We start from the raw sequence: 27,631 nt of genomic DNA on the forward strand, positions 1-27,631 counted from the left end.
CATTCTAGCTCCATGTCCCTCCCTCTTGCCCTCTCCCTGTCTCTACTAATACCCCAGCCTGCCTTTCACTGTCTATCCTGTCTCTCAAAAGACACAAAAGAAGAGGTTCTCCCAGAGTGTTTTGTAGCAGGCAGGCAGAGTCTCTCTCTCTTTCACTTCCTGGGTCCATAGCATGGGCAGGGTATTGTTCAGTGAAAAGGGGGAGGGAGTAGTAAGCGTGGTTTCAACCCCCCGGGCTAGTGGGGCAGGTACAGCTTTGCAAATATACACTTTCCCTCTCTCACACACCCTCATACAGACACAGCCTTTTTGCAGGAGCTTGTCAAACAACATTTATATTCCACGTCAGTGCAGATGAACTGACTGAGGCATTCCGACAGGTTTCCTAAAAATACCGCTGTAGCCGCCCCGCGACTAATTCTACTTTCTCCTTCGGTCTCGCGTGCAAGTGAACTGTAAAACAGTAATGGACCTACACAATCAACATGTCGGCCCGACATGTCGCTTTCAATGATCTATAATAGGAGGATTAGTGAGCAACACCTACTCCAGCAAATTATTTACAAAGCCAACCGACAGGACACTTAACATTCCAGAGAAACTCATTACATCAAGCCTTATTCACACGACCTGGCCCTACAGATAGGAAACAACGATCCACAATCATTAATGATCATTCACTCACAAGGAACCAATGAAGATCTAATCAATTCTGTCTGGAAAGAAAACCATTAAAGGGATAGTTAGGAATTTTCCCCAGAGTCATATGAACACGTGGATACCATGTTTTATGCATCTGTGTCCAGTATGAAGGAAGCTAGAGGTACAGTTGAAGTCGGAAGTTTACATACACTTAGGTTAGAGTCATTAAAACTCGTTTTTCAACCACTAAAAATTTCTTGTTAAAAACTATAGTTTTGGCAAGTCGGTAATTTTTCTAACAATTGTTTACAGACAGATTATTTCACTTATAATTCACTGTATCATAATTCCAGTGGGTCAGAAGTTTACATACACTAAGTTGACTGTGCCTTTAAAGAGCTTGGGAAATTCCAGAAAATGTCATGGCTTTAGAAGCTTCTGATAGGCTAACTGACATCATTTGAGTCAATTGGAGGTGTACCTGTGGATGTATTTCAAGGCCTACTTTCAAACTCAGTGCCTCTTTGCTTGACATCATGGGAAAATCAAAATAAATCAGCCAAGATCTCAGAAAAAAAATTGTAGACCTCCACAAGTCTGGTTCATCCTTGGGAGCAATTTCCAAATGCCTTAAGGTACCACGTTCATCTGTACAAACAATAGTATGCAAGTTTAAACACCATGGGACCACACAGCCGTCATACCGCTCAGGAAGGAGACGCGTTCTGTCTCCTAGAGAAGAACGTACTTTGGTGCGAAAATTGCAAATCAATCCCAGAACTGCAGCAAAGGACTTGTGAAAATGTTGGAGGAAACTGGTACAAAAGTATCTATAGCCACAGTAAAACGAGTCCTATATCGACATAACCTGAAAGGCTGCTCAGCAAGGAAGAAGCCACTGCTCCAAAACCGCCATTAAAAAGCCAGACTACGGTTTGCAACTGCACATGGGGACTAATATATCGTACTTTTTGGAGAAATGTCCTCTGGTCTGATGAAACAAAAATAGAACTGTTTGGAGGAAAAAGGGGGTCGCTTGCAAGCCGAAGAACACCATCCCAACCGTGAAGCACGGGGGTGGCAGCATCATGCTGTGGGGGTGCTTTGCTGCAGGAGGGACTGGTGCACTTCACAAAATAGATGGCATCATGAGGAAGGAAAATTATGTGAATATATTGAAGCAACATCTCAAGACATCAGTCAGGAAGTTAAAGCTTGGTCGCAAATGGGTCTTCCAAATGGACAATGACCCCAAGCATACTTCCAAAGTTATGGCAAAATGGCTTAAGGACAACAAAGTCAAGGTATTGGAGTAGCCATCACAAAGCCCTGACCTCAATCCTATAGAACATTTGTGGGCAGAACTGAAAAAGCGTGTGCGAGCAAGGAGGCCTACAAACCTGACTCAGTTACACCAGCTCTGTCAGGAGGAATGGGCCAAAATTCACCCAACTTATTGTGGGAAGTTTGTGGAAGGCTACCAGAAACGTTTGACCCAAGTTAAACAATTTAAAGGCAATGCTACCAAATACTAATTGAGTGTATGTAAACTTCTGACCCACTGGGAATGTGATGAAAGAAATAAAAGCTTAAATAAATCATTCTCTCTACTATTATTCTGACATTTCACAAATAAAGTGGTGATCTTAACTGACCTAAGACAGGGAATCTTTACTAGGATTAAATATCAGGAATTGTGAAAAACTGAGTTTAAATGTATTTGGCTAAGGTGTATTTTTACTTCTGACTTCGCGAGCCAATGCTAACTAGCATGCTAGCTGTTCCCATAGACGTCCAGTCATTGCTCTAACGCTAGTTAGCAATTGTGCTAATGCTAGTTGGCAACCTCCTTCAAACTGAATGCAGAGACATAGAAATAGTATCCACAAGTTCATCTGACTTTTGGCTTCATTGCCAAAATCCCAAACTATCCCTTTAAATGAACCATTAGGTCTTGTGAGAGCGGAGATACAAACTGATTTGTGAGCTTGCCTTTTCACCACTAGGCAGCTACAGTGCCTTCAGAAAGCATTCATACCCATTGACTTCTTCCACATTTTGTGTTACAGCATGAATTCAACATTTATTAAGTATTTTATTTCTCTCCTCACCCATCTACACACAATACCCCATAATGACAAAGTGAAAACATATTTTTAGACATTTTCGCTAATGTAATGAAAAATAAATACAGAAAAATGTAATTCACACCACGAGTCAATACTTTGTAGAAGCACCTTTGGTAGCTTTTCAGCTTCGAGTCGTCTGGGGGTATGTCTGCATCAGCTTTGCACATCTGGCAGAATGGTGCCGGAGGGAATGGCTGCCGTTTTATGGGCTCTTATCCAACCGTGCTATTTTGTTTGTTCTTTCGCATTGTTTGTAACTTATTTTGTATATAATGTTGCTGCTACCGTCTCATATGACCGAAAAGAGCTTGGACATCAGAACAGCGATTACTCAGCTTGAACTGGACAAATTATTTTTCTTTAATAAGTCGTACGAGAGGGATTTCCTCCAGACACCCGACAGGGCCCTCATCCCCGTCATTCACAGTAGAAAGAGACAGCGATATCGCGGAAGGAGATCGAGGTGCCTGGTAAGGAGCCGGCGACGAGTGGCTAATCTGCCTTTGCCATCGGTACTAATGGCCAACGTATAATCACTTGATAATAAAGTGGATGAACTACAAGCACGTATATATCCTACCAACAGGACATTAAAAACTGTAATATGTTATGTTTCACCAAGTCGTGGCTGAACGACGACATGAATAACATACAGCTGGCGGGTTATACATTGTATTGGCAGGATAGAACAGCAGCCTCTGGTAAGACAAGGGGTGGCGGTCTATGTATATTTGTAAACAACAGCTGGTGCACGATATCTAAGGAAGTCTCGAGGTTTTGCTCGCCTGAGGTAGAGTATCTCATGATAAGCTGTAGACCACACTATCTACCAAGATAGTTTTCATCTATATTCTTCGTAGCTGTCTATTTACCACCACAAACCGATGCTGGCACTAAGACCACACTCAATGAACTGTACACGGCCATAAGCAAACAGGAAAACGCTAATCCAAAGGCGGCGCTCCTAGTGGCCGGGGACTTTACCTCATTTCTACCAGAATGTTAAATGAGCAACCAGAGGGAAAAAAACTCTAGAGCACCTTTACTCCACACACAGAGACACGTACAAAGCTCTCCCTCGTCCTCCATTTGGCAAATCTGACCATTATTCTATCCTCCTGATTCCTGCTTACAAGCTAAACTAAAGCAGGAAGCACCAGTGACTCGGTCAATAAAAAAGTGGTCAGATGAAGCAGATGCTAAGCTATAGGACTGTTTTGCTAGCACAGACTGGAATATGTTCCGGGATTCTTCCGATGGCATTGAGGAGTACACCACATCATTCACTGGCTTCATCAATAAGTGCATCGATGACGTCGTCCCCACAGTGACTGTACGTACATTCCCCAACCAGAAACAATGGATTACAGGCAACATCTGCACTGAGCGAAAGGGTAGAGCTGCCGCTTTCAAGGAGCGGGACTCTAACCCGGAAGCTTATAAGAAAAACCACTATGCCCTCTGACGAACCATCAAACAGGCATAGCGTCAATACAGGACTAAGATCGAATCGTACTACATCGGCTCCGACGCTCGTCGAACGTGGCAGGGCTTGCACACTATTACAGACTACAGTCGTGGTCAAAAGTTTGAGAATGACACAAATATTAATTTTCACAAAGTCTGCTGCCTCAGTTTTTATGATGGCAATTTGAATATACTGAAAATTAACTTGATACCCGCAAAAAATATCCACTGCATTTCAGCCCTGCCACAAAAGGACCAGCTGACATCATGTCAGTGATTCTCTCATTAACACAGGTGAGAGTGTTGAGGAGGACAAGGCTGGAGATAACTCTGTCATGCTGATTGAGTTAAAATAACAGACTGGAAGCTTTAAAGGGAGGGTGGTGCTTGAAATTTTTGTTCTTCCTCTGTTAACCATGGTTATCTGCAAGGAAACAAGTGCCGTCATCATTGCTTTGCACAAAAAGGGCTTCACAGGCAAGGATATTGCTGCTAGTAAGATTGCACCTAAATCAACCATTTATCGGATCATCAAGAACTTCAAGGAGAGAGGTTCAATTGTTGTGAAGAAGGCGTCAGGGTGCCCAAGAAAGTCCAGCAAGCGCCAGGACCGCTCCTAAAGTTGATTCAGCTGCGGGATCGGGGCACCACCAGTGCAGAGCTTGCTCAGGAATGGCAGCAGGCAGGTGTGAGTGCATCTGCACGCACAGTGAGGCGAAGACCTTTGGAGGATTGCCTGGTGTCAAGAAGGGAAGCAAAGAAGCCACTTCTCTCCAGGAAAAACATCAGGGACAGACTGATATTCTGCAAAAGGTACAGGGATTGGACTGCTGAGGACTGGAGTAAAGTCATTTTCTCTGATGAATCCTCTTTCCGATTGTTTGGGGCATCCGGAAAACACCTTGTCCGGAGAAGACAAGGTGTGCGCTACCATCAGTCCTGTGTCATGCCAACAGTAAAGCATCCTGAGACCATTCATGTGTGGGGTTGCTTCTCAGCCAAGGGAGTGGGCTCACTCACAATTTGCCTAAAAACACAGCCATGAATAAAAAATGGAAACAACACATCCTCCGAGAGCAACTTCTCCCAACCATCCAAGAACAGTTTGGTGACGACCAATGCCTTTTCCAGCATGATGGAGCACCTTGCCATAAGGCAAAAGTGATAACTAAGTGGCTCGGGGAACAAAACAGACATTTTGGGTCCATGGCCAGGAAACTCCCCAGACCTTAATCCCATTGAGAACTTGTGGTCGATCCTCAAGAGGCGGGTGGACAAACAAAAACCCACAAATTCTGACAAACTCCAAGCATTGATTATGCAAGAATGGGCTGCCATCAGTCAGGATGTGGCCCAGAAGTTAATTGACAGCATGCCAGGGCGGATTGCAGAGGTCTTGAAAAAGAAGGGTCAACACAGCAAATATTGACTCTTTGCATAAACTTAATGTAGTTGTTAATAAAAGCCTTTGACACTTATAGAATGCTTGTAATTATACTTCAGTATACCATACTAACATCTGAGAAAAATATCTAACAACTGAAGCAGCAAACTTTGTGAAGACCGATACTTGTGTCATTCTCAAAACTTTTGACCACGACTGTACAAAGGGAAGCACAGCCGCAAGCTGCCCAGTGACACAAGCCTACCAGACGAGCTAAATTACTTCTATGCTCACTTCGAGGCAAGTAACACTGAAACATGCATGAGAGCATCCGCTGTTCTGGATGACTATGTGATCACGCTCTCCGTAGCCGATGTGAGTAAGACCTTTAATCAGGTCAACATTCACAAGGCCGCAGGGCCAGACGGATTACCAGGACGTGTACTCCGAGCATGCGCTGACCAACTGGCAAGTGTCTTCACTGACATTTTCAACCTCTCCCTGTCTGAGTCTGTAATACCAACATGTTTCAAGCAGACCACCATAGTCTCTGTGCCCAAGAACACTAAGGTAACCTGCCTAAATGACTATTGACCCGTAGCACTCACGTCTGTAGCCATGAAGTGGTTTGAAAGGCTGGTCATGGCTCACATCAACACCATTATGACAGAAACCCTAGACCCACTCCAATTTGCATACCGCCCAAACAGATCCACAGATGATGCAATCTCTGTTGCGCTCCATACTGCCCTTTCACACCTGGACAAAAGGAACACCTATATGAGAATGCTATTCATTGACTCCAGCTCGGCGTTCAACACCATAGTGCCCTCAAAGCTCATCACTAAGCTAAGGACCCTGGGACTAAACACCTCCCTCTGCAACTGGATCCTGGACTTCCTGACGGGCCACCCCAAGGTGGTAAGGGTAGGTAACAACACATCCGCCACGCTGATCCTCAACACGGGGGCCCCTCAGGGGTGCGTGCTCAGTCCCCTCCTGTACTCCCTGTTCACTCATGACTGCATGGCCAGGCACGACTCCAACACCATCATTTAGTTTGCCAGAGACCTGGCCGTGTGGTGCCAGGACAAAAACCTCTCCCTCAACTTGATCAAGACAAAGGAGATGATTGTGGACTACAGGAAAAAGAAGATGACCGAGAACTCCCCCATTCTCATCGACGGGGCTGTAGTGGAGCAGGTTGAGAGCTTCAAGTTCCTTGGTGTCCACATCACCAACAAACTAACATGGTCCAAGCACACCAAGACAGTCGTGAAGAGGGCACGACAAAACCTATTCCCCCTAAGGAGACTGAAAAGATTTGGCATGGGTCCTCAGATCCTCATAAAGTTCTACAGCTGCACCATCGAGAGCATCCTGACTGGTTGCATCACTGCCTGGTATGGCAACTGCTCTGCCTCCGACCGCAAGGCACTACAGAGGGTAGTGCATATGGCCCAGTACATCACTGGGGCCAAGCTTCCTGCCATCCAGGACCTCTATACCAGGCGGTGTCAGAGGAAGGCCCTAAAAACTGTCAAAGACTCCAGCCACCCTAGTCATAGATTGTTCTCTCTGCTACCGCACGGCAAGCGGTACCGAAGCGCCAGGTCTAGGTCCAAGAGGCTTCTACCCCAAGCCATAAGACTCCTGAACATCTAATCAAATGGCTACCCAGACTATTTGCATTGCCCCCCCCCCCCCCCTTTTACGCTGCTGCTACTCTGTTTATTATCTATGCATATCACTTTAATAACTCTACCTACATGTACATATTACCTCAATTACCTTGACTAACCGGTGCCCCCGCTCATTGACTCGGTACCGGTACCCCCTGTATATAGCCTCGCTATTGTTATTTTACTGCTGCTCTTTAATTATTATTTTTTTTTTTTTTATTTTTTTTTTTTAAGGTATTCTTTCTTAAAACTGCATTGTTGGTTAAAGGCTTGTAAGTAAGCATTTCACTTGAAGGTCTACACCTGTTGTTTTCAGCGCATGTGACACATTATTTGATTTGGGGATTTTCTCCCATTCTTCATTGCAGATTTTTTCAAGCTCTGTTAAGTTTGATGGGGAACGGAGGTGAATGGCAATCTTTCCACAGATTTTCAATGGGATTCAAGTTTGGGCCACAAAAGGACTTTCACATTCTTGTTCTGAAGTCATTCCAGCGTTGCTTTGGCTGTATGCTTGGGGTCATTGTCTTGTTGGAATGTAAATCTTCACCCCAGCCTAAGGTCGTTTGTACTCTAAAGCAGGTTGTCATCAAGGATATTCCTGTATGTTGCTTCATTCATCGTTTCCTCTATCCTTACCAGTTTCCCAGTTACCTGCCGCTGAAAAGCATCACCCATAGCATGATGCTGCCACCACCATGCTTCAGGGTAGAGATAGTGTTAGACGGGGGCAGAACCTGTTTTTTCCTCCAGATATAGCGCTTTGCATTCAGGCCAAAGAGTTCAATTTTTGTCTCACCAGACCACAATCTTTTGCCTTATGCTCTCAGAGTCTTTCATGTGCCTTTGTGCAAATTCTAGGCGTGCTGTCATGAGCCTTTTTCTCAGGCGTGGCTTCAGTCTAGCCACTCTCCCATAAAGCCCAGATTGGTGAAGTGCTGTAGAGACTGCTGTCTTTCTGGCATGTTCTCCCATGGTGGTCATTGGGTTCTTGGTCACCTCACTGACCAAGGTCCTTCTTGCCCACTTGCTCAGTTTGGTCGGACGGCCAGCTCTAGGGGTAGTTCCATATTTTTTCAATTTCCCAAAGATGGAGACCACTGTGTTATTGGAAGCTTTCAATACTCTAGAAATGTCAGTTCCACTGTGTTTTTTCATTGTTCCCCTCTAATCAGGGACTGATCTAAACTTGGGATACCAGGTGGGTGCAATTCATTATCAGGTAGGACAGAAAACCAGCAGGCTCCGGACCTCGTAGGGTAAGAGTTGAATCCCCCTGGTATAGTTTCTGCACTGTCAACTGTGGGACCTTATATAGACAGATGTGTTTCTAAATCATGTCCAAAAAATGTAATTGGCCATAGGTGGACTCCAATCAAGTTGTAGTGACATCTCAAGGATGATTAACCTCTTAAGGTTAACCTCAAATCTAACTGCCTGTAGCTCAGGACCTAAAGCAAGGATATGCATATTCTTGATACCATTTGAAAGGAAACACTTTGAAGTTTGTGGAAATGTGAAATTAATGTAGGAGAATATAACACATTAGATCTGGTAAAAGATAATACAAAAAAAAGAAAACATGCGTTTTCTATTTATTTTTTGTTCCATCATCTTTGAAATGCAAGAGAAAGGCCACAATATAATATTGCAGTTTAGCCACAATTTAGATTTGGCCACTAGATGGCAGCAGTGTGTGTACAAAGTTTCAGATTGATCCAGTGAAGCGTTGCAATACTGGACTACTTTGTATCAAGTCTGCCCAAATGTGTCGAATTGGTCAATTGATACATTTTCAAGTACATAACTATAGAGAACATTCAAAAATGATATGGTAATACAAAATGTAAGTTTACACACTCCCAGGAATGTAAAAAATTATGGATAATTAGCTTATACGCTAACTTTCACACATCTAGATGGCCGGGCGGGGTGGGTGTGGAGCCAGAGACAGCAAGGGTTCAAACTGTAGAACCCAGTTCCTACATTTGAATATAAAAATGGATTTTATCAAACAAAACTATGCTACATTTTATCTCTGGGACCCTCGGGATGACAAATCAAAGCAAGATCACTGAATGTAAGTACATTTTTTACCTTCAGAGGTGAATGTATCAAACCAGTTGCCGTGATATGTTTTTTGTTGTTTCGCACTCTCCTCAAACAATGGCATGGTATTTATGTCACTGTAATAGCTACTGTAAATTGGACAGTGCAGTTAGATTAACAATAATTTAGGCTTTCTGCCCATATAAGACATGTCTACGTCCTGGAAAGTTTGCTGTTACTTACAACAGTCATGCTAATCACATTAGCGCATGTTAGCTCAACAGTCCCATATACTGGACAGCGATCCCGTAGAGGTTAAAGGAAATTTGATTCACCTGAGTTCAATTTAGAGTGTCATAGCAAAGGTATGTGAATACTTATGTAAATTGATATTTCCGTATTTCATTTTCAATACAATTTCTAAAAACATGTTTTCACTTGTCATTATGGGGTATTGTGTGTAGATAGGTGAGAGAAAAACAAATCAATTTAATCAATTTTGAATTCAGGCTGCAACAAAATTTTGAATAGTCAAGGGGTATGAATACTTTCTGAAGGCACTGTATCTCCATTTTGAAGTGACACTGAGTATGTGACATGTATTCACATAATCCTTCGTCAACATTCATAAAATATTTTTGTATTTATTGATTTAATAATGTGGGCAACTTTAAACTCGCCCACTGGTTCAGAGTACACAAACAGCTGACTTTTATTGGGCTGTCCGGGTAGGGAGCTAGAGATATTGCATTGAACTCCACACACGGACACATGCTCACACAGTATGTCTGTGTAAACTCAAGTTACAGATGGCTTTCTAGGTCTTTAAACATCTGATATCAGATGCAAATCACATCTAGCTCTCTTGCAGGTGTATTGGAAAATACCTATATCATACAACATGATTCAAGAGAAGTTCCCACACAAAGCTTGCATGCAAAGTTTAGTCTTTTTCCATCAAATGTTCAATAAAAAGCAAGCAGTGAATCACCAAAACCTACATTGACCCTAGCACAACATTATTTCAATGTTAAACCAATGTTTTATGGATCAACACAACCATCATAAACTCAGTGCTTTCTGTAGCGTTGACACTACATTAATGCTTTTCCTCATCTCTTCTGACCTATTTTTACATGCACAACTACTACACCGTGAGTAATGCTTGAATATAGGACAAACAGAAAAGAAGATGCAATATGATGCAGAAAATGTAATGATGTATAAAGTATCACTAGGATGGCAGAAGGCACACGCACAGTGCATGGGCAGTAGTAGCCTAAGGGGGAGGAAGAGAGACAAAGCTCTATGAAAATCGGCCCGTATCTATAGGCAACCGCTGGGAATGAGACAGCCCTATTGTGTGGTGAATGAATTCTAGCTACGGCTATCTCGTTGCGAAGAGGATTCTGCAGTCTCATCTCTAAAGGGATGTGTGTGAACAGACTCAAAAACCACAAGGGGTTATGACCGTGCAAAAGGCATTGTGTATTGTCAGTGAGTGGCCATTTACACGTTTGACAATAACTGCATGCATGTCATTTATGTATTCTGACAAAGAGCGCATGTACAGCGCCTTCTGAAAGTATTCAGACCCCTTGACATTTTTCACGTTACAGCCTTATTCTAAAATGGATTAAATAAATAAAAAATCCTCAGCAATCTACACACAATACCCCATAATGTCGGGGGAGAAGGGCCTTGGTCAGGGAGGTGACCAAGAACCTGATGGTCACTCTGACAGAGCTCCAGAGTTCCTCTGTGGATATGGTAGAACCTTCCAGAAGGACAACCATCTCTGCAGCACTCCACCAAATCAGGCCTTTATGGTAGAGTGGCCAGATGGAAGCCACTCCTCAGTAAAAGGCACATGACAGCCCGCTTGGAATTTGCCAAAAGGCACCTAAAGACTCTCAGACCATGAAAAACAAGATTCTCTGGTCTGATGAAACCAAGATTTAACTCTTCGGCCTGAATTCCAAGCATCACGTCTGGAGGAAACCTGGCACCATCCCTACGGTGAAGCATGGTGGTGGCTGAATTATGCGGTGGGGATGTTTTTCAGCGGCAGGGACTGGGAGACTAGTCAGGATCGAGGCAAAGATGAACGGAGCAAAGTACAGAGAGATCGTTGATGAAACATCTCTTGAGACATCTCTGCTGTGCAGCAACGTTCCCCATCCAACCTGACAGAGGTTGAGAGGATCTGCAGAGAAGAACGGGAGAAACTCCCCACACACAGGTGTGCCAAGCTTGTAGCGTCATACCCAAGAAGACTCAAGGCTGTAATCGCTGCCAAAGGTGCTTCAACAAAGTACTGAGCAAAGGGTCTGAATACTTATGTAAATGTTACAACCTGTTTTTGCTTTGTCATTATGCAGTATTGTGTTGAGATTGATGAAGAAAAAAAACTAATTAATCAATTAATCAACTTTTGAAAAAACCTGTAACCTAACAAAATGTGGGAAAAGTCAAGGGGTCTCAATACTTTCCGAAGGCACTGTATGTAGTTGTAGCTTCCTAGAACTTTACAGCCACAGCTAACATGAATGAAGTAACAATATGGGAACATTAACAAGAGGATGTTTAGGTGACAAATCCATTAATTACCAACCATTGTATAGCTCTGGTATTTTGCTCACACACAGTTCCCGGAACGATGTATTTACAGTATGTAGCCTACCGCTAGGGCTGTGGCGATACCATTATCGCAATATTATTTCCATGCCAAAACTGAAAACATGAAGCAGACCTGCTGTATGTAAAATATTGTGCGCTATAGCTTGGAAAATAAATAAATGTGACTCTGGACGAAAACATAATGTGTGTTTCCAACATTAGGGCTGTTTTCCTAAAGTGAAATCCGCTTTGTGTTTTGTTTGAGAATCGCAATACTGATAACGTCCCGGCCCTACCTACCGCTAGATACAGTGAGCTCCAAAAGTATTGGGACAATTACATTTTTGTTGTTGTTGTTTTGGCTCTGTACTCCAGCACTTTGAATTTGAAATGATACAATGAATGAGGTTAAAGTGCAGACTTTCAGCTTTCGGACAGCCAGATGGTGAAGCGTGATTCATCACTCCAGAGAACTCGTTTCCACTGCTCCAATGGCGGCGAGCTTTACACCACTCCAGCTGACGCTTGGCATTGCGATCTTAGCTTGTGTGCGGCTGCTCGGCCATGGAAACCCATTTCATGAAGCTCCCGACGAACAGTCCTTGTGCTGACAAGGCACACCAGTTAACTGAAATGCATTCCAGGTGACTACCTCATGAAGCTGGTTGAGAGAATGCCAAGAGTGTGCAAAGCTGTCATCAAGGCAAAGGGTGGCTACTTTGAAGAATCTAAAATCTAAAATATATTTTGATTTGTTTAATACTTTTTTCATTACTACAATTAGTCATTTTAGCAGACACTCTTATCCAGAGCGACTTACAGTTAGTGAGTGCATACATTCTTTCATACTGGTCCCCCGTGGGAATCGAACCCACAACCCTGGCGTTGCAAGTGCCATGCTCTACCAACTGAGCTACACAGGACTACATTCCATATGTGTTATTTCATAGTTTTGATGTCTTCACTATTATTCTGTAGAAAATAATAAAAATAAAGAAACACCTTTGAATGAGAAGGTGTGTCCAAACTTTTGACTGGTACGGTATAAGTGAATTTGTCCCAAAACTTTTGGTCCCCTAAAATGGGGGGACTACGTACAAAAAGTGCTGTAATTTCAAAACAGTTCACCCGATATGGATGAAAATACCCAAAAATCAAAGCTGACAGTCTGCACATTAACCTCATAGTTATTGTATAATTTCAAATCCAAAGTGCTGGAGTACAGAGCCAAAATAATAAAACATGTGTCACTGTCCTAATACTTTTGGAACTCACTGTATGTCAGAAAGGCTTTAGTTTGCTCCATAACGCTTTCATCAACAACAGCCTTTTAAATGACTGTCAAGAAAGTAAAAAAATGCTTCTGGCACTTTGATTCACAGGAAAAGTTATAGTTAAACAGAACAGATTAATTTTCTGTGTGGTCCACAATCTTCGTGCTGAGCACACCAAGCTCTTATCAGTTGAACTTTGACGCAAATGTTATATTATGCTGTGACGTACCTGATTGGTCGTCTCAGTAATGGCCACCAGTAGTTTCTCCACAGCAGCCTGGAGGCGGGAGCTAATATTCATGAGGTACTCCTCGTTCTCCAGCTGAAGCTCTGACCCCGGCAGCAGGCTGTGACTGTCCGTCATCATCTGCTGGGACATCTCCAGGCCCTCGTCCGTCTCAGTCTCGCCCGACCACACGCTCACGTTGTCCGCCCCAGTCTCGCTGCCCTGGCAACTCTCAGTGGTCGATGCATCTGGGCAGGAACGACCAAAATGGAGGGCAAGGTTAATTGTCAAGAGAAAACACTTCATTGGAAACAATAGTGTCCATTGTCCCCAATATCAACCAGTCATTAATGTAATCATTTTTATCCAAACAATTCATTTTTTGGCAAAGCATTTATCAACATATTATAATATAAGGGATAGTATCCCAGGTCTTAATCAGACAAGGCTTCCGAGGACTGGAGTTGCCCATCCCTTCCTTGGTCTAGTAGCCTGAGTACTGTCCTTGTGCCAATATCACATTCATACTACTACATAATGACCATTATGAAGTACAAGTATAATCCATGAAAGCAGGGGTTACAGTCTCGATCCTAGCTGACTGGTAGTGCCACCCTAGACACGACCACACACAGAACTAAACAGCAAATAACATACATGATGCTACTTAATGATCCACAATTGCCTCTTTATTCTCAGGAGGGATACAAGTCATCTCTCTTTCTCCATACTCTCCCTCTCTCTTCTCAGTGCATTGGTCCACACTTTTCTAGCAAGTGAATGCAAGGGGAGAGAGTACGGATCACAGTTGGCATCTTCTATCATGACTGCTAACAGAATTTGAATGAAAATACACATGCCACAGAGACTATGCACATTTTAAGGATATGTGTGGTTGATACAAGTGTATGAGATGATCGTGTAGGGGGAATCCTGATTGACATGTACTTTGTGAAAACAATCAAATCTGAATTTTTTTAAAACCATCTTGGAATCTTTAAAGGAGTCAGTACTATTGTGCACATTGATTATTTTTTTGTTTACCCAAACATCAAGTTCACTTGACAGTCAAATTAACCCTGTCAACAGCTATACTTCATTGATAAAATACCAAGACCATTATAAAAAGTTTTTAAAAAGTCAAGCGGTTGGTTAAAAAGCTAGTTCTTTGAACTGTAAAATCTAACCACAATAATTAACCTAGTTATGCATTAATGCATGTGTGTCTGTGCGTTTGTTTAATGTGTGCATGTACACACTACAGTATCTGTGTGTACACACATGCATGCTTGTTTCGTGTGTCGAGAGGGCAGGCAGATGTTTACTTGAGGGGAGATGTTCCCACACTAGAGCAGACTTTGCCGCTTAAAGGGATACTACGAGATTCTGGCATTTAAGCCCTTGTTCTACTTAACGAGAGTCAGATGTCTCTGCGTGCAGTATGAAGGAAGTTAGCTAACTAGCATTAGCACAATGACTGGTAGTCTACAGGTACGGTAGCATTACTACTGTACCTGTAGACGTCCTGTAATTTCACTTAAATGCCAAAATCTAGCAGTATCCCCTTAAGCCTGTAGACACAGAAGGGAGAGACATATGGCTATGCTTGGCAGGGTGTTGTCTCTTAAAACACACTTGTCACATTTGGCGACTCCACCTTAGGGCCACATACCCACAAATGAGAGATGAGATGAGTATTTACTGTAGACACTAAGGATTGTAATGGCATAACGACTATTGTCTGATATAGTTAGGGAGTGGTTGGGGAATGGATGGACCATAGAATTGCAGGTTCAAATCCAGGGTAGGGTATACTGTGGTTGTACCCTTGAACAAGTGCACCTGACCTCAACTGCTTCATTCAGCTATCTAGTCATGTGATTCTATGATTTGTGAAATAAATGTTATGAGCAAGTATTGTCAACAAACTCCCTCCTTTTGCCCTCAAAACTGCCTCAATTCTTCGGGGCATGGACTCTACAAGGTGTCGAAAGCATTCCACAAGGATGCTGGCCCATGTTGACTCCAATGCTTCCCACAGTTGTGTCAAGTTGGCTGGATATCCTTAGGGTGGTGGACCATTCTTCATACACACGGGAAACTGTTGAGCGTGAAAAACCCAGCAATAAGAGTCTGGTTAAAGGTGTTACCAAAGGATTGCCATGTCACCTTCAGAGTTGGATTCATTCCTATGATTCATCAGTTACAGTATGTGATTCTGAAACACTGCCTACTAGTGACAGGTCTGTCAGTCTGGCTGGACTGCTTTTCCTCTGGCAGCTGTGGGAACTTTACTTTTAACAGTGTTTGGCGCTGGGCTGAAAAATGCCATGAATGCTATAGTCCCTGGGGATATTAACTGATTTTTGTGCACTAAGCAGCCATTGGCTGTAATGATGAAAAGATACAAACGTGATCATTTTGCATGTTTTGGTCAGGCTGACGAAGGTTGTATGATTTGCATTGATATTAAATGTATGAATTTCCCCCCCTGTATCCTAGCAGCCTGGTTGGGGTCAATTCCATTAAAATTCCAGTCAATTCAGTAAGTACACTAAAATTCCAATTCCAATTCTCTTCTACGCTTTTCAATGAGGAACATTTTGAATTGGAGTTTGGTTCACTTTTTGAATTGACTGGAATTTAAATGGAATTGACCCAAACCCTGTTATGCAGTTGACTTCCACGCAAACTGCACATTGGCAAAATGATACGATATACACAGAGTGTACAAAACATTAGGAACATCTTCCTAATATTGAGTTGCAACTCCTTTTGCCCTCAGAACAGCCTCAATTCGTTGGGACTTGGACTCTACAAGGTGTCGAAAGCGTTCCACAGGGATGCTGGCCCATGTTGACTCCAATGCTTCCCACAGTTGCCAAGTTGGCTGGATGTCCTTTAGGTGGTGGAACATTCATGATACACACGGGAAACTGTTGAGCATGAAAAACCCAGCACCGTTGCAGTTCTTAGCACACTCAAACCGGTGCGCCTGGTACCTACTATCATACCCTGTTCAAAGGCACTTAAATCTTTTGTCTTGCCCATTCACCCTCTGAATGGCACACATACACAATCTGTCTCAATTGTCTAAAGGCTTACAAATTCTTCTTTAACCTGTTTCCTCCCCTTCATCTAGACTGATTGAAGTGGATCATAGTTTTCACCTGGTCAGTCTATGTCATGTTAAGAGCAGGTGTACATCCACAATTAATTCAATGTGATGCGTATCAACTGCTTTATGCATTTGAACATGACACCACTTACTCTGGTCCCATAGAGAAAGGTTGCAGGTAACCAGTCAGTCAGGACCTCTTTAGATTGGCAATACTGGTTTGAAACTTGCAGGACTTGTTAGCTGCCAATTAACATTAATAAAAAATGACATCTGACATTTTCCTTAAGTATTCTCTGTCTCCCCATCTTTCCTTCCTGTCCTGTGTATATTTCTGTCACACAGCCAGCCCTCAACCCTTGCACCTCTTCTCTCCCTCCCTGTATCTTCTGGTATTGTCTGGCTCTATTTAATGAAATCTAAAATCATCTTGATGGAGTGGGATGGAGCTCTTCCAAGACTTCGATCCCCAAGGGGGCCTGATTGGTGTCACAGGTTTGTCGCAGCCCTAGCTACTATTAATTGTCTTCAGTTAAGTGTAATCAGATGTGTTGGTTAGAGATGTAGCTTAACTGTGACACCAGTAAGGCCTGGAGGAGCCATATTGCTCAGCCCCATTTTACATCTCAAAACATGCATAGGTGGTAGGGGTTGGTTTGGAATTGGCTGCTTAACTAACCTCCCGCAGCCCCTGTGGCAGGCCTGAAGGGCCCGCCAGCATCTCTCTGCCAGGTGGGTCTCTGTGAGGAGGACGGGGGTACCAGTAGCCCCTCCACGTGGCGTCCGATGGTCTCCTCCGCGGCCGCTGTGGTCTTGAGCACATCACTCAGCACCTGGCGGAGGCTCTCGTTGGCCTTACGCAGCAGATTCCTGAGGAAAGAAGAAAATAAAAATGTTGATGGAAAAAAGATTATGGAATTTCATTCACATGAAACAAATGTTTTGGTTACGGGTGAGGTTGGCAAGATGCTTTTGTTAACTACATACGTACACAGAAACATGTGGTCCTTTGTCATATTCCCTGCATAAATGTATTTTTGAAGAAACTTTTTTATGTTGAAAAAAATAAATAAAGTAGCTAAAATCTTCTAATATCTTCAGTTTATATGTGGTTATCAAAAATAAAACAATTCTCTAGTCGAAATGGTAAAATCATGACGTGCACTGGAGTTACATTTTTTTTTTACAATATAAATTAAATGAAAACTTCAAACATTTGTATCGTTCTATAGTCATACCTCTCAGTAGTGATGACCTGATGATCTGGACAGGAAGAGTCATCCCCTCCATCTTGTGATGAAAACTTTCCACCCACGGCCGTCTTCCTCCTGACCTCTTCATCTTCCTTCTTTCCTCTCTTCTTCAGTAGATGGACCGGCAGGAGGGAGAAGAACGACAACAGCCCTGTCATCATCACCAGTTTACAGACAAGCACACACTTCCACACTGTGTTGACGATCCCTGGAAACATGAAACAGTGACGCCCAGGCGAGCTAAACGCATGACCATTATAAGGATTGTCGATTCAAAAATCGTCCAAGTGCGCCCCAGTACAGACACACTCACAAACACATTCACTTCCAAGGAAGCGAGGGAAACACTAGTATCTGTGCTGTTATGGCAACAGGTGCACCTGAGACAATGGGCTGATGCAGGAAGTAGAGCAGCTCCCTCTCTTGTTGAGGGAACAGAAATTCTGCTCATTCAGATAGAATATTAAATCAAGAGATGTTCACGTCCATTCCTAAATGACCACATTGTGTATACTGGTTGAAGCTGTTGACGTTTCTGCCACAATCTTTTTACCTATGAGCTCCAATCATTGTATTTCGTCATTTGGTTGAGATTTAACAGTTTGACATTTAAATGAAAATGAAAAACTGTTATAGAGTAGGTACTCTTCATGTCATAATAAGTTAGGCTATTATGCAAAGAGCACAGTCCCAACTGAACGTCAGTAAATGCAGTCAATAGATTAAAAGGACTGAATGTATTGCGGGTATAATATAAACTCAGCAAAAAAAGAAACGTCCCTTTTTCAGGACCCTGTCTTTCAAAGATAATTCGTAAAAATCCAGATAACTTCACAGATCTTCATTGCAAAAGGTTTAAACACTGTTTCCCATGCTTGTTCAATGAACCATAAACAATTAATGAACATGCACCTGTGGAACGGTCGTTAAGACACTAACAGCTGACAGAGGGTAGGCAATTAAGGTCACAGTTATGAAAACTTTGGACACTAAAGAGGCCTTTCTACCGACTCTGAAAAACACCAAAAGAAAGATGCCCAGGGTCCCTGCTCATCTGCGCGAACGTGCCTTAAGCATGCTGCAAGTAGGCATGAGGACTGCAGATGTGGCCCCCAACCCCATCACTGATGATGCTGAGGTGGAAAGTAGTAGAGGTGCAACTGAACTGTAAAATAAAAATATGACCTTTTCTTTCTGTGAGCCTCTGATTTTCATTTGCGGTTTTGCCCTTTCCTTCTTTCCACTTTCTTTTCTCTCGTTCCCTCCATCTCCATCGGAGGAATATCCCATCTGCACTCAATAAGCAAGTCGCCTTAATTTATTAAAATGACCAAAATGATAACATTCACAACAACTTAGAATCGGTGTTTGCTGCTTCATATTTTCTTTGAATCAAAACGTTAGAACATTTGTGATTCAGTGGTGTAAACATTAGCTCGTAGCTTAGCTCACCCCTTGTATCAACTTTGCAAGTTTGTCAAGTAAGTAAGGAACTTATTTATACATGCAATCTCTTCCATGCACTCACACACACACTCAAACAAAGGGAAAAAGTTGCCTAAATGCATGCAAACTCCAGCTATGAACTACCCTCTGACAACCAAAAAACACAAATCGGGTAAATTGCAGTTAAATAACTTCTTTGCCAAGTTGTCTTCAACATTACAGGATTAGTCTTAAGTGTTTCATCATGGAGGTAATGCCTAATCATGCAATAAATGTATTGTGAAAAGCCTGCCGGAGCAAGGGGTCGGTGAGTGTGTGTGTGTGTGTGTGTGTGTGGATGTGTGTGTGGGTGTGTGTGTAGCACACCATGAGTGTGGTCAGTACTTCCCACAATGACCTTTCAAAATACACAAATATTTAGTTCAGCATCAATATCTCAAGCATGTGAAACACAGGGCTTGAATGACAGCTCAAGTACTCAGATCATATTACGATGGTGCTTCAATTTCCTCCCACACTTATCGCTTATGAGGACATAGAAATATCTACTGTATGCTTTCAAGTAGGCAAGCATTGTTACATTGAGGCTTGCTAGACTCTTTAGCAATGCAAAAAATCTAAACGAAAAGTTACTATGGCATATACTTTTTTGCAGTTGCATTAGTTAATGTTTAGCACATACTTTAGGTGCCAATGCTAGCAAACAGGCTATGTTCTTCCTAATGAAAATAAACGCCCTGTGGGTGTAGCCAATATGGCAGCCGAGTGAAGCGGCTTCGGTTAGACATCACAGCCTCTTCGACTAGACACACATTGGACATCATCTGATAGTAGGCTGGGGCTTAGGCTAAAAAAAAAAAAACATTGAGAGAAAGGGCTAGAAGGAGAAGGGGAACATCTAGTGTAAGGACACAGTGTTATCCTTCAAAAGGCCCCTGGAGGGTTTGTACAAAGCAAACTACACCATGTGAGGTATAATAATATCCTTCCTCAGGCGATCAAGTGGTTTAACCCACTAAGTGCTTCTCAATATGGAGAGCAATGGGTTAGAAGAGACAATACTTGGCAGGTGGATGAAAATCATTGTCGCTTCATTTAACAAAGAACTACATTCAGCTTCTGCTGATGGTGGTTGTATTTGGTATTTTAGATTGCATGTTTTGTAGATCTTAAGAACTATTCAAAGTACTAAGCCTGTGCAACCTAGCACCTAATGCCAACCTAAACGTCATAACCCCAAATACCATGCTAAGTCTAGTATCAACTGCCTCCATCCGAGACATGCTGCTGTTGAAATCAAACTCACTCATGAAAGCGCTATCAGGAAAGCCCCATTGCTAACCTGCTCAGATCCAGGACCTCCGCGCCGAAGCTGCTCTTTAATCCTACGGAGCTCCGCAGTCCTCTCCTCCAGCTCTCTCTCCAGCCTCTCTTTGTCCTCCGCGAACCTCCTCTGCACCTCCTCCGGAGAGATCCCCTTGGTGAGTGAGGTCCTGGGGGTCTGCTGCTCCTCTTCCTCGTCCTCCTCGGACTGGGTCTGCATGGCCGAGGTGGTCTCACGGGCACTCTTAGCGATTCGGGCCAATTCGCTCTGCTGGGCAAACTCCACCGACATCTGAACTATGACCTAAGAGAGATGCGTATGAGGCATCATAGTGGAATGGTTTGAACTTAATGTTGTTAAGTGAAATAAAAAGTATATTTTCAACTAAATTTGAAAGGCAATTCAATCCAGATAGGACTAAAAGCACTGCTCCCCACTAATAAATGCTAAAAACTTTCGGTGCAACTTAAACGGTATGCTTTGTACTTAAGTACATATGACTCCTGTGTGTGTTAAGTTCACAGGATTCAACTGTGCCCTCGGATACAGTTAGTGCTTTAAACATACATAGGCTGCTCATTAAAATACCAGCCAAATATCTGCACTCTCCAAAATTCTCCAGGATATGTTTTCTTGCTTGTTAGTCGTTTAAGTCATTCTACAAGAGTACAGTAGGACCTCAGAGATACAAACACGTCAGGAAGGGAGGTTGTTCAGAATACGAAAATATTTGTCATTATGAAATCGACTTAAACTATGTACAAAATATGATTTGCATACCTACACATATTTAGCCAGATACTGTATGCCTGAGCTGTTGTTAGTACATGAAAGCAACATTTAAGTTTGTCTATCGCCTACAATAGCTCTTGTTTTTTGGGGAGTTTAATAATTGTCCCCTTTCAATATTGCCTGTTCGGCAGTCAACTTCTTACCTTAGCTATCTCCTCCTCCACCCTCTCCTGGTGTCTCCTCTCCTCCGCGCTGGGCCCCTCGATAGAGCGGATGCCCCCGTTGATGCCCTCCGGATCCTGCTTCACCTGTGACCACACCTCCTCCGCCCCTTCCTCCCTCACTTTCTCTCTCTTTTCCTGCTCCCGCTCTTCTCTGAGTCTGGTGAGCTCAGCACAGTGTTGCTCCTTCAGCGCGGCCACCTCCTGGAGGTACTTGTGGTAGAGCGCTCTCCTCAGCGCCTGCAGCTGCGCTGTCAGGCTCATAGACTTGGCCGGTCTGTGAAGCTCCGCGTCCAGGCCCACCAACAACGCCTCCTCCTCCACCAGCTAGAGACGAGGGGGAGGAGTGGACAAGGAAAAGGATGGGGAAAGGATGGACACAGATAGACAAAAATAAATGCGCCAGAGAGAAACGTACATCGAAAGAAAACTAGGAGAGGAGAGAAAAACAGTGATTGAGTGAAAGTCAGAGGAGAAAATAGAGGGAAAGATCCAGAGGCTTTTCAGAGAGTGTGCCCCCTCCCTTTCCCCTTACGCCTCAGCCACCCACTGGAGATAAATGCACCGATTCTACTTCCTATGCCTCCAAGGCTGAATGATGCACTGATAAATAGATGACAGACATCCTATAGAGCCGAGTTTCAGTTCGGATAGAGCACCAGTACGTCAAGCTACAATAGTAAGTATTTTCTTTTTCAGCTATGTCTTTCACTCAGTGAATCGTTATTGTGCTATAATGGTGCCTGGTGTTGGTTGCTCTCATTGCTATCATTTTCTATCACTCTCCTCCTACCGCCATCTCCCTCCCCCTCTCGTCCTTTCCGTCTACTCCTTGTGTTCCCCATCTTTCCCTCTCTCACCGGACATCTCTCCATTTCTCACCCTTTCTTTCTGTATATTCTTTCTCCCTCAATTTCTGAGCTGCTCTCTTCTCCTGCTTTCTTCTCTGATGTGAGAGTCAGTGTCTCACGCTGCTAGACTGGAAAGTAAGGGAGGTAGAGGGAGAGAATGAGTGGGAGGTGCAGTGATGGTGAGAGAGGGAGACTTGAGTGAAATGGACCGGGTCACTCATGCGGACAGAATCGTCCTTTCATGCAGCCGAAGACTGGAGTACCGTAGTACTATATTGCTAACGCTAGCATCCACACTACGCTAACCACTTACATAACCGGCACCGACTCTGAAACTTCCCCTCAGATAAAAATCCATTTGAATGTGGCCTCTCACTGCAGCCAGCCAACCAGGGATCTGGGGCAGGTTTTAGCCAAAGGCTGCATCCCCCCCCCATCATCTCTCCTCCTCATCCTTCGCTCACAGTGACAGCTAATGGAGTGTCTTAATTCAAATCAGCATTTGGGCTCGGATCGAGGGGAGGTGGTGTGTCATGGGGGAAGATTTTGATAGCGAGAATGGAGGGAGCAAACCTTTAGTTCTTCTGCGTCCTCTTCCTCTGTCCGCAAGCCAAGCTGGGCAGCACTGGACAGGCTGAAAGACAAGTCAGTTCAAAATGTAAGAAACAGGTAGTCTTAAAAGCAAGCACATTAAACAAGACACACCTACACTTTATGAAATGCAGTACCGATAGGTTTGAAATGATCTTGGCAAATTGAGCACTACAGTAAACAACTTCACAATGTGGTTAAAGAAAGTTTGCTACGGCAGAATTAAATATAAAGACCAAAGACATTAGTGAAAGGTAAAGGGTAAACAAACCTCCACTATAGTAAATAGATAGCCTACTAGTGAATCTACTAGTACTTTTTAGGAGGATGGAATTCATGGTTTACTTTTCTGAGAACTAAGTTCAGTTAATTTCCAACCACCCACTGTGTGTGAATTGTACAGGGAACTGCCCCACCCAAATTCTCCTTTGGGATTAGATAACTGGCACCATGCTATCAATCAATGTCATCATGGGGCATGTTCAGTGGGCTGCAATGTTTTAAACTTTGTGGATAGGAATGTATTGTATAGAACTGACACACGATTAGTAGTATTCTGAGGGTTACATGATACATTTCTATCTGAATGTTCGGTAACCTTACCCTGCCCTGAATAAGCCCTCAGGCCTTGATACCAAAAGTCTCTGATGCCAAAAGGCTCCAAGTATTAATATAATTTAACAGCAGGGGGCAGTAATATCTCATTTAATTCTACCCATTAGATTAGAACAGGGATGGGCAACTGGCGACCCGTGGGCGACATCATGGCCCCCTTTTGAAGGCCCTCGGATAAATAATTTTGAGTAGAAAATCAGTCGGGGTCTCAACTTACTGTTGCAAGTTAGAATAGTAGAATACAAAAGGTGTAACTTCGAAAGTTGGTTGTGCATCAGCACAAATTAGTCTAGCTGCCAGCCCCGATTGATTTTGTTAGTCAGTCTCACTCAGATATCATATTAAAAACTGCAAACATTTCTCTCCACCCTATGGCAAAATGTGTCAAATTGCAGAAAATTCTGTAAAACATCACATTTTCCTCTCCACCCCATAGCTTAGAGTAGAATTGCATGAAATTAGTTATAAAATTGAAAAATCTTCTCTATGCCCCATCGCAAAATGTGTAGAATTGCAGCAAACTTTCTTTAATACTGCAACAATTTGTCTATGCCCCATGCAAAATGTGTAGAATTGCACAAAATTAACTCTAAAACTCAACATTTCTCTCCGCTGTCAAGAGGGGGGCTGCTAAATGTTTTGCTCACAATGTGTTGGGGGGGGGTTATGCACATGTGGGTAAGCAGACCAGAGAGCAACTGCGGCCCCTCATGAAGAGTTCAGATTTTTGGTGGCCCCCACCCCGATCAAAGTTGCCCATCCCTGTATTAGAAGATGGTTTATCACTGTGTAACCTAACAAAGCAGGCGTAGAAAGACGCCTGAGCGGAGTCCCCACTTCCATTTTTCAGGGGAAACAGAAGTTAGGTTGAAAATACTGTATCCCTGAAAACCAGAAACATCCACTTTCTGCCATCGCCACTAAGGGTGATCATAGTGAAACTGGCCTCAACAGTAGATGGTAAGCAATGCTGTACTCAACTAAAAACCAGTGGAAGTCAAAATATCCGAAATTAGCATGCTTCAACTTGCATGCCCAAATCAGCAACAACCCTAAAGCGTGGAGACAGAGCACTCTTTGTCCAGGCTACTTACAGGGTAAATAACAAATGTCATTTTCAAATTTGGGAGAATTATCCCTTCAATTTTCTACTGATATGAAAACACCTTGAAGGGGGCCAAATGGGGAGATGGATGTTTCTGCTCTTTGCCTAGATATGTTGGGCAGGAAAAACCCTACTTTGTGGGTTAGTGACTAACATGACTCCAGTCTGTAATGGTTTTAACCACCACCGTAAATACTTAATAAGCTGGGCTGTGCTGTGCAGCTGGCAGAAAAGGTATCATTGCTTCACTAGACTCTCCCAGTGTTTTGCATATGGATAAATGGTAAACTCTAAGCATTTAAAATTGGCCACTGTCTGGAAGTGTAACTATTGGTTTTATCATACCCTCTAGGAGTTAATAAAGTTGATTTAATGCGATTCAAATGCGACAGGATAAGTAAATGGATCTTAAATTGCCAATTTAGCCAACACCATTATATATGGAATATAGTAGGGAATTATATAGTAGAGCAGATCACTCCGTAAATGATCAAAATCATTCGATTTATGCTATATATTCATTGGCTATGTCATAGCTAACTTGTAAAAGAAGACAATTCAATACGTTTCTAGATACACGGGCTCCGATACGATACATGAATGATACGTTTTAGTTTGAGACGATTCGGTGCGATTCGGTTTGATTAGAGAACGAATCGATACGATTCAATGCACTAACATTTGTTGCATAAACACATTCATTTTCCATTCTAAAATCAAATCTGCCGCTGATGGAACTCATGAATAAGGCTTGAAATGACTTGCATGCTTTCTAAATATAGTATAATCAAATTATAAAATGACTAACTAAGATTTCATCTTCTTTATAACTGTAAAATACATATTTGTATGTTTTGTGTTAGAGAAAATGTGTATATTTTCTATAGGTCTCTCTTGATCAAAACGTCTGCTCCCATCGTTGTGAACGTCTCACAGAGCTCTAGCTTGTTAGGAACTCTCCTTTCATCTCATAATTAACCTTGTCAGTCTATGACAAACAGAAGGTGTTTGTTTAAAATCTAAGAATTATTTTAGATGAATGGCTATAAATCGATCTCTGAATGTACTACCGTAATGAAACCACTCTCTCCTGCTGTGCTACGACGTAACAATTGCAGGCATATGCTTTGTTAGTGGCCGTGACGTAGGGTTCAGCCAGGAGTTGATGGACAGTCGGAAGAGTGAATGAAATGGTAGCAGGGACATCCCAGCTTTAAATGGTTTCAGATTACACAGGCTCAGAAAATATACTCTGTGTCCGTGGGAACCAGAGCTATCGCTCAATGCAAGCCATTTCGATCTAAGGTGTCCACAGATTGATTTATAAACAAAAATGACAGTTGGAACCAGTACCAGAACCACACAGTTCCCCTAAAATGGGGACTTTACATCTAAGAGATTTCAACTTGTCATTTTTGCAGATTAAGTGTTTGAGCTAGTAATGTATCAATATCTCTTTTACAAATTAACTATGACATAGCTAATGAATATATAGCACAACTCTGGATTACACCCCCCATCTCAAAATCAAATTGTTTTGACTGTTTGGAAGTTTTTACGGAGTGATCTTCTCTTCTCCTCTCGCGTCGGCCATGCAGTGTGCCTTGCAAAAGTGATTGCTGTCCTCGTTATGAAATTATCAACTTTACCCTGTATATCTAAAAATGACCATATACACTGAGCATATGCTCTTTCCATGACAGACTGACCAGGTGAATCCAGGTGAAAGCCATGATCCCTTATTGATGCCACTTGTTAAATCCACTTCAATCAGTGTAGATGAAGGGGAGGAGACAGGTTAAAGGAGGATTTTTAAGCCTTGAGACAATTGAGACATGGATTGTGTATGTGTGCCATTCAGAGAGTGAATGGGCAAGACAAAATATTTTAATGCCATTGAACGGGGTATGATAGTTGGTCCCAGGCGCACCGGTTTGAGTGTGTCAAGAACTGCAACGCTGCTGGATTTTTCACGCTGAACAGTTTCCTGTGTGTATCATGAATGTTCCACCACCCAAAGGACATCCAGCTTGAAAACTGTGGGAAACATTGGAGTCAACATGGGCCAGCATCCCTGTGGAACACTTGACACCTTGTAGAGTCCATACCTGACAAATTGAGGCTGTTCTGAGGGCCAAACAGGGTGCAACTCAATATCAGGAAGGAGTTCCTGATGTATTGTACACTGATTGTTTAAAGCAAAACTACCAAACCTATTGCTGATGGTGAACCTGAACGATCAAAATCAAATATATTGTAAGCGTAAGCCCCGTCCAGCAGGTATCGCCAAATGAGAGTTGTGTCTCCGGTAGCTTACTTTAATTTCAGTAAAACACAATTTAAAACAGCGCATTTGATAAAAAATACCTATCAAATTACAATGGCCTAATATTGCGCAAGCCATTTTACAAACACTTGAATGTTGAGCACAGATGTGTCAGATCAGGAATGGGCCTAACTCTCGGTCATGCAAAATGACTTGTAGATCAATGACTGTCAACACAATTACATGCAGTTCAACACTGAAGGAGAGGACGCATCAGTTGTCACAAAAGATGAGGTATTTTCGGAAGGTAGAAAGAATGTAACATGAGCAACAACAAAAAATGTGAACCGGCGATTCGTAATGTTTCAATCTATTTTCTGACCGATTCATGCTAGATTTTGGTTTGGGGTCTGAAGACCGATGTACTTGTATCTTAAACATTTAAATCTGGGACCGATGCATATCGGTGAATGTTAGTGGTTCCTCATTTAAAAGTTGCATCATACTGCAGCACAGCTTGCAGGATGTTGCGGTATGGTACAGCATGTTACAGTGCATGACCTCATAGTATTTTACTGTCAGACATTGTTGCCGTTAATGCCGTTATTGCTTGTTGAAACCACCAGAGAGCATCTTT

At 42.8% G+C, this 27,631-nt stretch overlaps 1 protein-coding gene across 1 annotated transcript in view; it reads right to left on the reverse strand.

The window, feature by feature from the left end:
* LOC311132905 (A-kinase anchor protein 9-like) overlaps positions 1-27,631 on the reverse strand; it is a 120,177-nt gene that overhangs the window by 39,019 nt on the left and 53,527 nt on the right. The window contains exons 16-21 of the mRNA XM_084166281.1: positions 22,991-23,051; positions 21,549-21,893; positions 20,632-20,916; positions 17,829-17,950; positions 17,270-17,460; positions 13,476-13,720 (exon numbers count right to left, since the gene is read on the reverse strand). Coding sequence (XP_084022407.1) covers positions 13,476-13,720; positions 17,270-17,460; positions 17,829-17,950; positions 20,632-20,916; positions 21,549-21,893; positions 22,991-23,051 — 1,249 coding nt within the window. The remainder of the gene's footprint in view (positions 1-13,475; positions 13,721-17,269; positions 17,461-17,828; positions 17,951-20,631; positions 20,917-21,548; positions 21,894-22,990; positions 23,052-27,631) is intronic.

Source organism: Coregonus lavaretus, assembly GCF_964263955.1.
Source record: "Coregonus lavaretus genome assembly, chromosome: 7".
NCBI lineage: Eukaryota > Metazoa > Chordata > Actinopteri > Salmoniformes > Salmonidae > Coregonus > Coregonus lavaretus.